General features: G+C 33.2%; 1 protein-coding gene across 1 annotated transcript; it reads right to left on the bottom strand.

Moving 5' to 3' along the window:
- Positions 1-42: 42 nt before the first annotated feature.
- Positions 43-993, bottom strand: LOC137641572 (protein FAM200C-like). The gene has a single exon (XM_068374305.1). It carries the CDS (start codon positions 991-993, stop codon positions 43-45), a length of 951 nt encoding a protein of 316 aa, XP_068230406.1.
- Between the last annotated feature and the right edge of the window lie 13423 nt (positions 994-14416).

The following is a 14416-nucleotide window of genomic DNA, read 5'->3' as shown; positions in this document are numbered from 1 at the left end:
TCTGTGTGGTAAAGAAGAGCACTGTGCTCAGCTCCAATTTCTTCACAAAAAGATGCAAAACGACGGTGATTCACTGCCCGTCCTCTGAAGAAATTTACAGCACGCACAACAACTGATAAAACAGTCCTCAATTTTTCTGGCAGCGTCTTTGTAGCAAGTGCATGACGATGCAACACACAGTGAGTGACAGTTACATGGGGAACCTCTTTTTTTCACTAGGGTAGCAAAGCCTGATTTATTTCCAAGCATGACAGGGGCTCCATCAGTGCAAGTTGAACCACACATGTTGAGAGCCATTTCATGTTCCAAGAAGAACTCTTTCACAAGACTGAACACATCAGTTGCTTTTGCAGTAGTTTCCAGAGGTATACAAAATAAGAATTCTTCCACCACTTCTTTCTCCTTCATATACCGAACAAATGCCATCAACTGGCTGCAAAAACTAACGTCAGTTGACTCGTCCAGCTGAATACTCACTCTGACAGGACTAGCTTTCAGGTCTGTTATCACCTGCTGCAAGACATCTTGACTCATATCATGAATCCTTGAATGAATAATGTCATTTGATAGAGGTATCTGTTTAAGCTTCTTTTCAGATTCTCTCCCTAACACTATTTTTACCATTTCTAATGCACAACGTATAACAAGCTCCTCTGCGATAGTGTGAGCTTTTTTCTTCTTTGCACACAAAAGGGCAACTTCATAAGATGCTTGCAACAAAGGTTTCTCAACTGGCACAAAATCTAGCTTTGACAGGGTACCACTACGATCAAATCGTTCCCGCTTGATCTTCAAGATTTTTAAGTCATGTCCAGCATCTGTGCCTCCATGTAGATTGTTGAAGTGTTCATTGAGTCTTGATGATTGGAGATTTGCATTTGCAAAGACTGCGCTGCAGAGGATGCACTGTGGTCGTTGAGTTCCATCTGCCTCAGTCATACAGGTGAAACCATAACGAATGTAGTCTTCGTTCCATTTGCATTTATTAGACATAGTTACTAGATCTTGATCACAACGATACTACCTGGAAAGATGCAGGCCTGGATGTTATAACCATTACAACATGTTACAATCGATATAAAATAACGTATCACCACCAACACAATACACAGTTAACCCAGGTATGGCTCCAAGTGTATGTTATTGTGGGAGGGTAAGGCCGTTTTTTTACCAACTGAGACCATTTTTTACCAACTCAGGACAGTTTGACCTTCTCAGGACATTTTTTTCACCAACTCAAGGGATTTTTTTGATCAACTCAGGCCATTGTTTGACCAATCCAGGTCATTTATTTACCAAAGGAATTTTTTTACCAGTTCAAGCCATATTTTGACCAACTCAAGCCATGCTTTGACCAACACATACCAGTTTTTGACTAAGTCAGACCATTTTTTGACCAACTCATCCCCGATCCCTCACACTGGTCGAGCCATCCCTAAGTCCACTATATTCCTCCTCCTGCACATAACAGTACCTTCAAAATTATATCTCTTTTATCAATTATACATCTATTCTTGACAATATTAGAGTTATATCACACTAAAAAACATATTGCGACAAATAAGAGGATAATCCAAAAATTACATTTCACAAATAAAAAATGACACACTCACCAGTAACTCACCTCAATACTATCAACAACTCGAACACAAAGAAAAATGCAGACCCAATTCACACTGTTCACATTGACTCAACTACACACAGCACAGTGCACATGTAGCATTTTTCAGTCAGGAACAACGCGAACACGAACGGTAAGAGACATCAAGAAAATATATATGAAACCATAGAAAACATAAGAAAATTGTTTACAGCACTAACTTGAAATAAAATAATTTAGACAATTATAGTAAGAGAAATATTTGGAATATACATGTTTTGCTTTCTCATGGTAAATATACAGTAGCTACCATTGCACTGGCTATTGTGTCTCGTACCCCCAGGCTTAAGGTTTCGTACCCCTTGGGGGTACAGGTACCCCAGGTTGAGAACCACTGCGCTAGAAGGATGTTGTGGGATCAATCCCACTGACATTTTGAGCTGAACTTCAGCCGGTTCTTAGTTGATCATCAGGGAAAGAGGAGGACACACGTAGTTCTCCAAATCTCTTCTGAAAGCCAAAATATTCTGGTATTCTGGGAGATGTTCTTGTATTTGAATTCCTTATGAAATGTGGTTTTTCTAAGTAATTACTTGTGTTTCAAATGACTTTAGAAGCTGAAATATTCTGTTTCAGAAAATACCATAACTAAGAGCATTCAAATCACACCAGGAACACCTCATATTTTCTTTTGTTGAGTTTTGCGAGTCTGAAACTGACACGACGAGTGAGATTATTTCAAAATGCAAAAAAAAAAAAAAGCTCCATAATGCTTACAGTACACCGTGTGGGGTTTACTGAAAACATTACTATTTTTCCCGAATTCATCTCTGATTATGGAACAGAATATTCTAGATTAATAAAAGATCGACTTCAGTTGGATGACTTGACCAACTAGAGACAAATTAGTCCCTCCAAGAAACACAATATAAAAACCCTCTTAAAGAGGAAACAGTGTAGGCTATTCAGGCATAATGATGAGACATATTATCATGCATTATCTCTATCACTGCTAATTCATTTTGCTTGGCTGCTTTAACCCTGGATAGGTACGGTCCTCGGACACCCCTTTAAGGGTATACTCGGACGCGAACGACCCCGACGCCAAAAAAAATTCTTGAAAAATTAGTTTTTGCAGTAACCTCCTTTTTTCTTTTGCCAAAAAAAACTTCAATGAATGCTTAAAACAACTGTAAAGATAAATACTACTCATCTGCAGAAAAACTATTTATTATAAATATTTTAAAAAATTAAGTAGAAAAAAAAAAGACCTGACATAAAAATTCATAAAAAAAAAGTTTATACATATATACACAAATCCTTTTAGGAATTGATTCTTGAATGTTTAGGACACATCTTGATGTATTTTGGATGAAGTCAGACCCATGGAGGTGAAGATCTGAAATGAGAAAAAAAGGGTAACTTTTTTTGGCCAAAAAAAATTGTCCAAATTTCATGAATTTTTTTGGGTACCCAAATGAAATAGGAAGTGGCTAATTTTTTTTAGGGAATAAACATATGTTATCCTAAAATAGAAATATGTAAAAAAATCTTCATTATTTTGTAAATTACATTTATATCAGGGGCCATATCTAAAGGTAATTTTTTGAGTACTTGGAAATTTCGTAAAAAAATACATATATTTAATATATAATATGATATTTATGCAGGTAAAAATATACCAAAATATCACAAATTCTATAGGGAACAAGAATATATATAGATAGGGCAGCTTACGCTTCGGATATGTCCACAAAATGGCCGCCAACCACACTGACTCAGACTCCCTAATCTGCCACTTGAAATGTAGGAAGGGTATGTCAATTTCAAGGTGTTATTTACTAATCTAATTGTTATTGGATATGCATAAAAATTGTATGGTGGGTTGCTGGATAATTGTCGATTATTTTACGACTATAAAATTAAAATTCTGACCCAAAAAAATTTTTTTGAAGGGAAATAAAATCGAAAAAAAAAAATGTAAAACAATATTTTAGCTAAAAAAATTTGATGATAATCAATCAAAAAAAAAGTAAACAAAATTTTCCGACAAATAAACATCTAGAGGAATCATTACTCTGTGATAGTTCCTTAGTACGTAGTAATTTTGAAAGAATTGGGAAAAAACGAAAAAATGGCAATCACCGGAAAATCGAACACATACCTATATATACGCCATATCTGGCTAAAAAAAAGATAGGCATGGGTAGCCAGATCATCTAGAAACACTTTCCAACACTATAAAAATATAAGTTTTGCGACACTACTTGCCAATTCCTTACGGTAACATGACTAAGCAAAAAAATGCAAAACAAATAAAAAGGGGCACTCGTGGAAAAATGGCCATTCTAATATACGGCATTTCCGAAAAAAAAAATTTCAGCCACGTGCTAGGCAAACCATCAAGGCATATTTTCCGACAAATAAACATATAAATGAAATATTACTCTGTGATAGTTCCTTAGTACGTAGTAATTTTGAAAGAAATGGGAAAAAACGAAAAAATGGCAATCACAGGAAAATCGAACACATACTTATATATACGCCATATCTGGCTAAAAAAAAAATAGGCATGGGTAGCCAGATCATCTAGAAACACTTTCCAACACTATAAAAATATAAGTTTTGCGACACTACTTGCCAATTCCTTACGGTAACATGACTAAGCAAAAAAATGCAAAAGAAATAAAAAGGGGCACTCGCGGAAAAATGCCCAACATTCTAATATACGGCATCTCAGATAAAAAAAAAAAAGACATGCACGTGTTAGCCCAACCATCAAGGCACACTTTCTAACACATAAACATGAAAAAAAAAATCAATAATATACGGCAATTCCTTACTACGTAGTAAATTTTTACAAATATTGAAAAAAAAACAGAAATTGGCAACCGCAGTTAAATACCCAATATACCAATAACTATGTCGTATCTGACAAAACAAAATCACGCATGGGTAGCCAGATCATCTAGACACACTTTCCAACATTAAAAAAGCAAAAGTTTTACGACACTATTTCGCAATATCTTACGGAAAAATGACTTGGCAAAAAAATTAAAAAAAATTAAAAAGGGACACTCGCGGTAAAATGCCCGACATTCTAATATACGACATCTCAGATAAAAAAAAAGACATGCACGTGTTAGCCCAACCATCAAGGCACACTTTCTAACACATAAACATGAAAAAAAAATGAATAATATACGGCAATTCCTTACTACGTAGTAATTTTTACAAATATTGAAAAAAAAACAGAAATTGGTAACCGCAGTTAAATACCCAATATACCAATAACTACGTCGTATCTGACAAAAACAAAGTCATGCATGGGTAGCCAGATCATCTAGACACACTTTCCAACACTAAATAAGCAAAAGTTTTACGACACTATTTGGCAATATCTTACGGAAAAATGACTTGGCAAAAAAATGAAAAAAAATGAAAAAGGGGCACTCGCGGTAAAATGGTCCTCGTGGTGATGAACGACATTTTAACTAAAAAAAAAAACATGCACATGGTAGCCAAACAATCCACCAAGACTTTCCACAACTGATAACCTATACAAGTTGCACCATTCTACGACAATTTCATAATACGTAATAACTTTGATAATTATGCAAACTACCTCAGAAGGGTAAACTCGGACGCGAACGACCCCGACGCGTCTCAGAAATCGGGGAAGGAGTAGAGCTACAGCAATGCACATCTGGACACTACTAGAGCGTGTAGGGGAGACACCTCCTGCAGGTCGATCACCCACAAATTCAGTCACAGGGGTGAGTCACGTGAGAAAAACCTGTTTTTTTTTTACGCTCGGGGTCGCAAACGACCCACCGTACCTATCCAGGGTTAAACACATTAAAAAAGCAGTTAACTTTCCATGTGTAACATAGTTTAAAAGCATTCAACATATAGATTTCAAAATACGCAATTATCTTATTATAGCCTTTAAAATCTCACTACTTTGTACTTTGTGTAAAAAGTTTACAGAACTGGAGTTTTGAGGGAGGTATTCATCAGTAGTTATAATAATAATAATTATATTAGAAGTAATGATAATTTTATATCCAACCTGTTAGAGGATCCCCTTGTGTAGGCTACCGTTATAGAGAGAAGCTCTGGTCGTAGCCTCTCTGTAACTGATAGAGGATCTCAATCTACAAATATTGAGAGAAGAAGAAATAAACAATTGGTAAATTTACAGTTTCATCCATTATGTGGAAACTGGAATAGAAATATATTTGTTGCATCATAAATAGTGTAGTTTCAACGAATTTAACGTTTATTTTGACTGCAAACCATCCGATTTAGAGATTTACTATGGAGTTAAAACCACAAGTTTTTCAAGAAAAATCAGTTTTTGTAACCCTAGGCTAGGTTAGGTGGGTTTATTAGGTTCGGTAGTGCCCTGAAAATCACTGTGACCTTAAGGGGGGGTCGCAGGGGGAGGGGGCGGAACCCCCCCCCCCCCCCGGTAGGGGTACAGGGCCCCTAGGCTAGGTTAGGTGGGTTTATTAGGTTCGGTAGTGCCCTGAAAATCACTGTGGCCTTAAGGGGGGGGCGGATCCCCGCCCGGTAGGGCTAGGTAGGGATATAGAGGGAGGGGTGGTGGAACATTGATTAGTGCAAATATCATTGGACGCCCCCTCCCCCACCCAAAACCCCGTTTCCCAGCTGGGGTCCCCCATAATTGTTGGGATAAAGAAGGGTATTTCTGCATTACAACATAATATGCAACAAAAACAATAAAAACATGGTTACAAAAACTGATTGGTAAATTTACAGGTATTTTTTTTATGTTATATATATGATATAATTAAAAACTAAGAAATAACTCACATTTCATTGATCTTTGAAGGTTAGCAGGCAGAACAAGAAGTTCCCAAAGCAAACACAATGTCGCCATGTTGGAACTTCGTAAAACTTCGAGAGTTAGTGTTGCTAGATGGGTTAGTCTAAAGATCCCCAAAACAAAAACAAAAACCAAACCAACGCAAAAATCCCTAATTTTCACAAATATATTTTTCTTCCAATCCTGTAGGCTTTACTATTATAGAAATTACTCTTTATACTTCATATAAGTGCAAGCAAATTGGTATAGAATATCCCCATCATACACTCAGAAATTCCCAAATCTAAGGATAAATAGGCATATTTGGCACACTGACTTGGTGACAGAATCTCGGGAAAAATTATGAAATATTTTCGTATCTACAATTTGCTCCTGTAAATGATAAAATAAAGCTCTTTGAAATAGAAATATGTTTTTTTAAACACCATGAACAATACAGTAAACGTGGAATTATATTTTATAACTTAATTATGAATGGTAACAAGAAAGTTGACTGAGAAGCGCTTCTTTATTCTTTAAGGACTGCTTTCCTGGTCATATAAATGGAATACATTATCTTATAATTAATTATAATCAATAAATAATGAATATTCAACACTAAAAAGTGATATATTTAACCTGAAACATTAAACAAATCTAGATTTGTCCTGGCAGATGATTTTCTAATAGGGAAAAAACTAAAGTAATTAAATAATGCAGAGTTCATCCAATTGTTTTATATAACGTTAATTTTGAATATTTTGAAATACGAGCTGTTTATTGTATTTAATTATTTATAGATGTTTATTTTCTATTTAAGGCTTGTAATTTAAGAAATTCATGGACACTGCGATTGTATGGACACCTACTGAGAGCAAACATAACTAATAATGCTAATAATAAATCTCAACTTAGTGAATTATGCAAAGGTATTTTGTGAAAGAGGTGCTCAATACGATAAATGAAATTTACAACGTATATCATAGAAATTGTGTCTACTTTTATTCCCAACCCTAATATATTAAATTCTTAAGATAGAAACTGGTAAAAATCTAAAATTTTAAAAAACTGCTAGCAACTTCTGCCTTTTCTAGATTGGTCATGAATATGTCTATTGTTTAATGATTCGAACAATTTCGTATTAAATATAGATTCCATAAAAATCAGTAGATGCATGAAGTTTAAATGTAGTCCTTATACATTTTAATGCCATATTTTTCTTCAAAATAAGATAGCTTAAAGGTATTTTGTTTTCTTGTTTGGTAAAACAAGTGGCAGACCAGTTTCCATAACTGCCACGTGGCATAAAATGAAATTACAATATACACAATAAATCAATCTTAAAGATGCAATGGAATGAAAATTTGGTTGAACAAAATACTATCTAAAGATCCTGTGTTTTTACGTGTCCATTGTTACATATGAACACAAAGCAAGAGACATAACAGAAAGACCTTCTTTATAAGCTTATATAACATTAAAACATCATTTTACAGACTATGTATTCTTTTCAAATTGAATAAAATTAACCAATAATGAATGTTTAACACTGGAAAGAACTATATTTAACCCAAAACATAATAAAATCTAGATTTTCTGTTGGTAGACGATTTTTTCACAGGGAAACCAAACTAAAATATTAAAATACTACAAAAGAAATCATCCGACTGCTTATTGTAACATTAATAATAAATTCTTAGGATATTGGCTGTCTATTCTATTTAATAATTATTCAATATTTATAAATTCTATTAGGGTTGTAATCCCAAAAAAATCATGGGCACTGCGATGGTAAGGACCCCTACTGACAGTAAAAGTAAATATTCGAGATACCTTTATGAATTATGCAAAGGTATTTTTGTGCAAGATGTGCTCTTTATAATCAATTACACTTAAAACGTATATGATAAATATCATTTTTTCTTTAATTTCCAACCTAAATATATTTAATTCTTGAAATAGAAACTGGTAAAAATCTAAAATTATAAAAACTTCTGGCAACGTTTCTCTTTTCTAGATAGTCATAAATATCTCTATTGTTTAATGTTAAGAATATTGTCGTATTAAATTTATATTCTATAATAAATCACTAGATATATAAAGTTGAAATCCAGTTGATATACTTTTAATGCCATATTTTCCTTCAAACTCAGATAATTTAAAGGTATTTTGTTTTCTTGTTTGGTAAAACAAGTGGCAGACCAGTTTCCATAACTGCCACGTGGGAAGAAATGAAAATATAATATACCAAATAAATCAATCTTAAATATGCAACGGAATTAAAATTTGGTTGAACAAACTACTACCTAAAGATCATATGCTTTTATGTGTTCATTATTACATATGAACACAAAGCAAGACATATAACTGAAAAAAAAAACTTCTTTAAAACTTATATAACATTAAAACGTCGTTTTGAAGACAATGTTTTCTTTTCAAATTGAAAATAATTAATCAATAATGAATACTCAATACTCAATATAATCTATAGTTCCTGGTGGCAGACGATTTTCTAATAGAGAAACAAAACTCAATTAATACAATAATATAGGGTAAAAAACCCTTGTATATTATAACCTTCCACTAAATTTATTTTCAATATTGGCTGTTGATTCTATTCAGTGATTTCTCAATATTTATCTTATCATTTTTGGCTTGTATGCCTACTCTTAAGAAATTCAAACCTATTGTTGAATTAGCAAATTATTTCATATAAAATATATCTTTTACGAAGGTTACTATAAGGTTATTTTGAATATGATAAAAATTGAGACTTTGTCTGTCATTATTGCTCAAAATGACTAAAATTGAAAATCTTTAAAAAGGAATTTTGTTCATTTCGTTTGGTAAATAAAAAAGAAATAGACGAATTCCCAGCCTAAAAATCTAGACCTTGCTAACAAAACCAAGTTACCACTTAAGGAAATGGAAATTGCATCAGAATAAATGAAATCTATGTGTGTGTGTATATATATACACACACACACACACACACACACACACACACACACACATATATATATATATATATATATATATATATATATGCATATATATACACGCACACACATACAGTATATATATATATATATATATATATATATATATATATATATATATATATATATATATATATATATATATATATATATATATATATATATATATATATGTATATATATATATATATATATATATATATATATATATATATATATATATATATATATATATATATATATATATATATGTTGTGTGTAGGCTATTACTTTTAACAAAATTAATTAGTTCGTAAAAGTTAATTTATGGAAAATTCGAAAAAAAAAATATTTTTAAGTAAAACAGGAACAACCGTTTAAAAATCGGAGTATCTGACATTATAATAACTAGCCAAGCTACAAAGAGAGTTTTATGTCAACCTGTCCAATGGAAAACGAATTTACAAGTTTGAACTTTTGAAGTTCCACCGATTTAATCGCCAGATTAGAGGAACATCATTCCACAATCTGTGACAGCTGAAATAAAACTTTTAGATTGCTGGGTAGGAGAGAGAGAGAGAGAGAGAGAGAGAGAGAGAGAGAGAGAGAGAGAGAGAGAGAGAGAGAGAGAGAGAGTCACGGTGGATTTTTCTTTTCCTCCTGACATAAATTTTCGTTATTCGTCAAAAGTGAACTTGACATTCGACGTGTAAGAGAGAGAGAGAGAGAGAGAGAGAGAGAGAGAGAGAGAGAGAGAGAGAGAGAGAGAGAGAGAGAGAGAGAGAGAGACGTGATCCTTATCTAGTTTTATTCAGTTCAAAATGTTGTACACTGTTCCATAATTTGATCTTCCAGACTGAGTCCAAGATCACAGATCTCCCAGACTGATTCATGATCACAGGTCTCCAAGACTGGTTCCCTTTGAAAAGGGATACGTCAATGTCTTCTCTAATGACCCAAAACAAATATCTTTAATGGACGGGGATGCATGCCCATTTGGCTTCTCCTATGTGTTTCTCTCATACCAGTATGGCCAAAACGAAAAAAAGGGACTCAGGACCACGTATCAGATAGAGAGAAAAACATAAGAAGGGAATGGCAATAATGTTACATGCATTCGTTGATGAAATAAATTTTCTTTAAATGATTTTTATAATCAATATTACTAAGAGATAATTTTAAAGATATTAGAGTCGGATGATGAATCAATTTCACAGAAAAAAACCAAAATACCAAAAGGATAACATTCTCCCATTACAAGAGAGAGAGAGAGAGAGAGAGAGAGAGAGAGAGAGAGAGAGAGAGAGAGAGAGAGAGAGAGTCTATTAACGAGTATCAGAAACGTTGAAGAAATATCATCAAATTGCTGATGCTTTCACACAATTTATTTCAAAATCTGAAGATCTACGTTCGAGAAAACTACTTTCAGATGTTAACGTTTAATTCGGGGCTATAGTATGTACATTGATTATTTGTTTATTTATTTATCTATAAAGGAAAATTTGTGAATATTTACGTAGACGAAAGCCGCCCGCAACAGCTAGTGGCTACACTTTCCCCACTCGATAGCGCGGAGTTTAAAACATCTACACAAAGGAAACATCCATAGAACAATATTAATCAATATGCTACACATTGAAATCAAATGTTGTACTTACATTTCACAATGATGTACCACTGCAGCTTGAAATTATGTATCTCCGATGAACCGAAATAGAAAACGCGCGCAGACATCTCTACTCTACCACACTTAAAGCAACACTGAATTAGTTTCAACTTGAGGTGATGAATCATATTATCATCAGATCACCTGGATGCTAGTTACCTAAATTTTGTTAACTGTAACTGGTTAGCCTTGAATGCTATATTTTCGGCCTTTTTCTACTATTAGGTTGGCCTTTTAAAGCTGAATTTGATAAGAATATAATTTAATATTTAAATGATATACAGTATACGAGTGAAATGTATAAGCAAGTTACCCCTAGAAAAGCGGGCTCAAGTAAAAGAAAACGACGCGACTTTCCATTTAGAGAAAACCTAATTTAAGGCCAACTATATTATATTGTTTTGTTTTGTTATAAAGTCGCCTTAGCAAATTTATGAGTTAATGCCTCTAGAGATATTACCTTTCATTACTTGTATAATTATACGATGTAAAATTAGTAATATTTACTTAAGAATAGTAAATCTATCACCATAAACTGAAAGTAGATAGTATCTTAAAATCTAGGATTGATAGTTTTCGCTGTCTGATTGTGATGTTGGCAGATTCCAGAAGATTTCAAAATTTTTGCTATAAATATTCAAATATATTACTACTTTATCATCAGGTAACATTTCTAAGCCCGAAAATCTGTTTCGGCACTATAACAATCCTTTTTACTACTTGTGTCATCTGAGTTTTTCAATGTCATATCTGAGAATTATAAGTTAGGTTTTCATTACTTTTCCTGGTTTTCAACTTAGTGTCTCAAGTGTCTAGTAGCCATTTTTTACATTATTGATAAATGGTCAAGTTGGTTGCTATATTTTCCGCATGTCTGTGTTCAAGCAATGTGTTTCGTATTATCAGTTCGTGAGAAAAAAAGAAAAGAAAGAAAAACCTCCTTGCTGATATGGAGTGCCATGCTCCCTCCCAGAATGTAGAAACCACGTTCCTCCATCTAAGTCTTTTTTTTTTCGAATCCAGTCAAGTCTTCTTTCAGTGAATACACATATCCAGGCCATATATTACAAGAACTGACAAAGGCTGCTCTAATTTGCCATCTTAGTTCAATTTTGGACACTAAGTTTCCATGAGGTTAAGCTTTACTCTGGATTTTTAAACTTACTTAAGATCTTTATTTATTTATCGTGAGATACTTCGCACCCTTCTCCCACTTGAAAGGGTTGCACTGGACCAAGGGACATTTCTACCATTTGAGAGTTCACTAAAGGCCACTGATCTTTCTCCCTCTACCTTGCTGGAAACCTCAAGAGTCATGCAGTTTTACGAGTAAAGAAAGAATTAAGAGTTTGCATAGATATATATGTATACACACACACATTGTCGAGTAATGGTTTTTACATTTTATATTCCATGAACTCTGGTTCTTTTAAAAATATATTTGATTGCTAATTTTTAAGTTTCCTTGTTTAATTTTTAATATAAATTCTATTAACTTAAAATATATTTACAAACAAAAACATACAAAATTAACAAACTTCGTGTATAACACCAGGAACTTCTATAATAATATAAAGGTCTATTGAAGATCTTGCGAGTATAATCATGATAAGGAAAAGTACTGTACGTGATTACAGTCTGACGAAGAATCACGTGTATCTAAGGATGAAATAAGATCCAATGACTAAGAGTCTAAGGTCTAGGACCAATAATGAAGAAGACTGACCAAGGTCTAAGGAGTTCTGCAAAATATAAACATATTTACAACAATATAACTTGATATAATATAAGAGTTCTTGACTGCAGAAAATGGACAATGAAGTAAAACCTGATTCTAACCTTATTGTTTATACATTATAAACTATCAAACACTCACAGGTTAACATATGACATTTCCAATACACAAACAATCTTCATTAGTTATACAGTATACCCTTATAAACACTAAATCACTTTAACACACGACATTATATAATACACTAATACATAGAACAATTTGAATAAAGGAGTCCTTTCAGTACTTACTGTTACGGATGGCTAGGTGTGGCAAGTAGTGATCTCGGGGACTCTCCATGTTGAGAATAAAAAAAAAAAAAGAAAAAAAAAAAGTTCAACCAAATAAACAAAGTAATAACTTCTTTAGTCCATGGAGTACAAACATATACAAGAGATGGCAGCACAGCATTCCTCGACACACACAAATAATCTATATGTATATGTTGTTATGCCAATGGTAACAATGTTGAATTTGTCTAAAGAGAGTGTGCGATGATAAGATGTGATATATAATAAAGGAGACAAAAACTAAAGGAAGACTTAACCTAACTTATATTTGAATAAGATTTATATGTAGATATAATTTATACATATCTAGGTTTATCTTTGAATACTCAAATCACCACATAAGAAAACTTAATGCACAACTCCTAATCAAATAAAGTAATGACATAAAAACCAATTCCTGCGGGAGCAATTTACGAAATACTTGAGATAATTTAATTAAACCTTTACAGTTACACAGACTCTGTGAATCTACTCTTAAAACAAAATCAAACTTAAAACTATTAAAGTATAGCAGCAAGAATAACAAAATGCAAACAATAACAATTCAATACAATTACATAAATCTCATCAAAGTACACATTGAACACAAAAAGAGACAAATATCAAGATACTTCTTAACATGTCCCTCCTCTTAAGGGGAGACAACATGTACATCCAAAGAACAAACTAATAGGTTAGAATTTTTGTATGCAGAAGCAAAAGTCAACATTTGGGAAGGATGTCGGCAATGAGGTTTAATCTTGCCTTTGATATGCAATACCCCAATGTTATACTGGACCAAGGCCCATAGAGTTAATTTTGAAGTTTTTAAATTTTACTTACAAAAGACAGTGGATTACGGTCAGAAAAAGAAAACTATACAAGAGATGGATTATCTATTAATTTCATAAACGAGATAATTAGATGATTTATATACGAATCAATATTTTTCAAGAGCATGAAGGAGAGCCCAAGCTTCCTTTTCCACTGTACTCTAGGAACTGAGGCGGCTTCACTTTACTTGCATAAGAAATCTGGTGTAGTACATTATCGTCACTGGTCCGCATCAAAACTGCTCCTACAGCCATATCACTAGCTTCTCCTTTGATAAACAGCTTGTCCGATTCAGATTCCTTCAAAACGAAGACTTCAAGACAAAACTTTGATAGCTTCAAAGGCACGTTGATGATCTGTCTACTAGCATCAGTCTTAGGGCTGATGATATTAATCAGAGGTACAGCAACTTCTGAAGAGTTCGGACAGAACCTCGTAATAAGATCGGTGCTGCCTTGTTTATA

This window comes from Palaemon carinicauda, chromosome 1, assembly GCF_036898095.1.
Source record: "Palaemon carinicauda isolate YSFRI2023 chromosome 1, ASM3689809v2, whole genome shotgun sequence".
Lineage (NCBI taxonomy): Eukaryota > Metazoa > Arthropoda > Malacostraca > Decapoda > Palaemonidae > Palaemon > Palaemon carinicauda.
The sequence above is the reverse complement of the archived record's forward strand: the minus strand, read 5'-3'. Positions and strand labels throughout refer to the sequence as shown.

Coding starts and splice junctions, on each gene's coding strand:
- LOC137641572 (XM_068374305.1), bottom strand. CDS start 993: ATGTCTAATAAATGCAAATGGAACGAAGACTACATTCGTTATGGTTTC.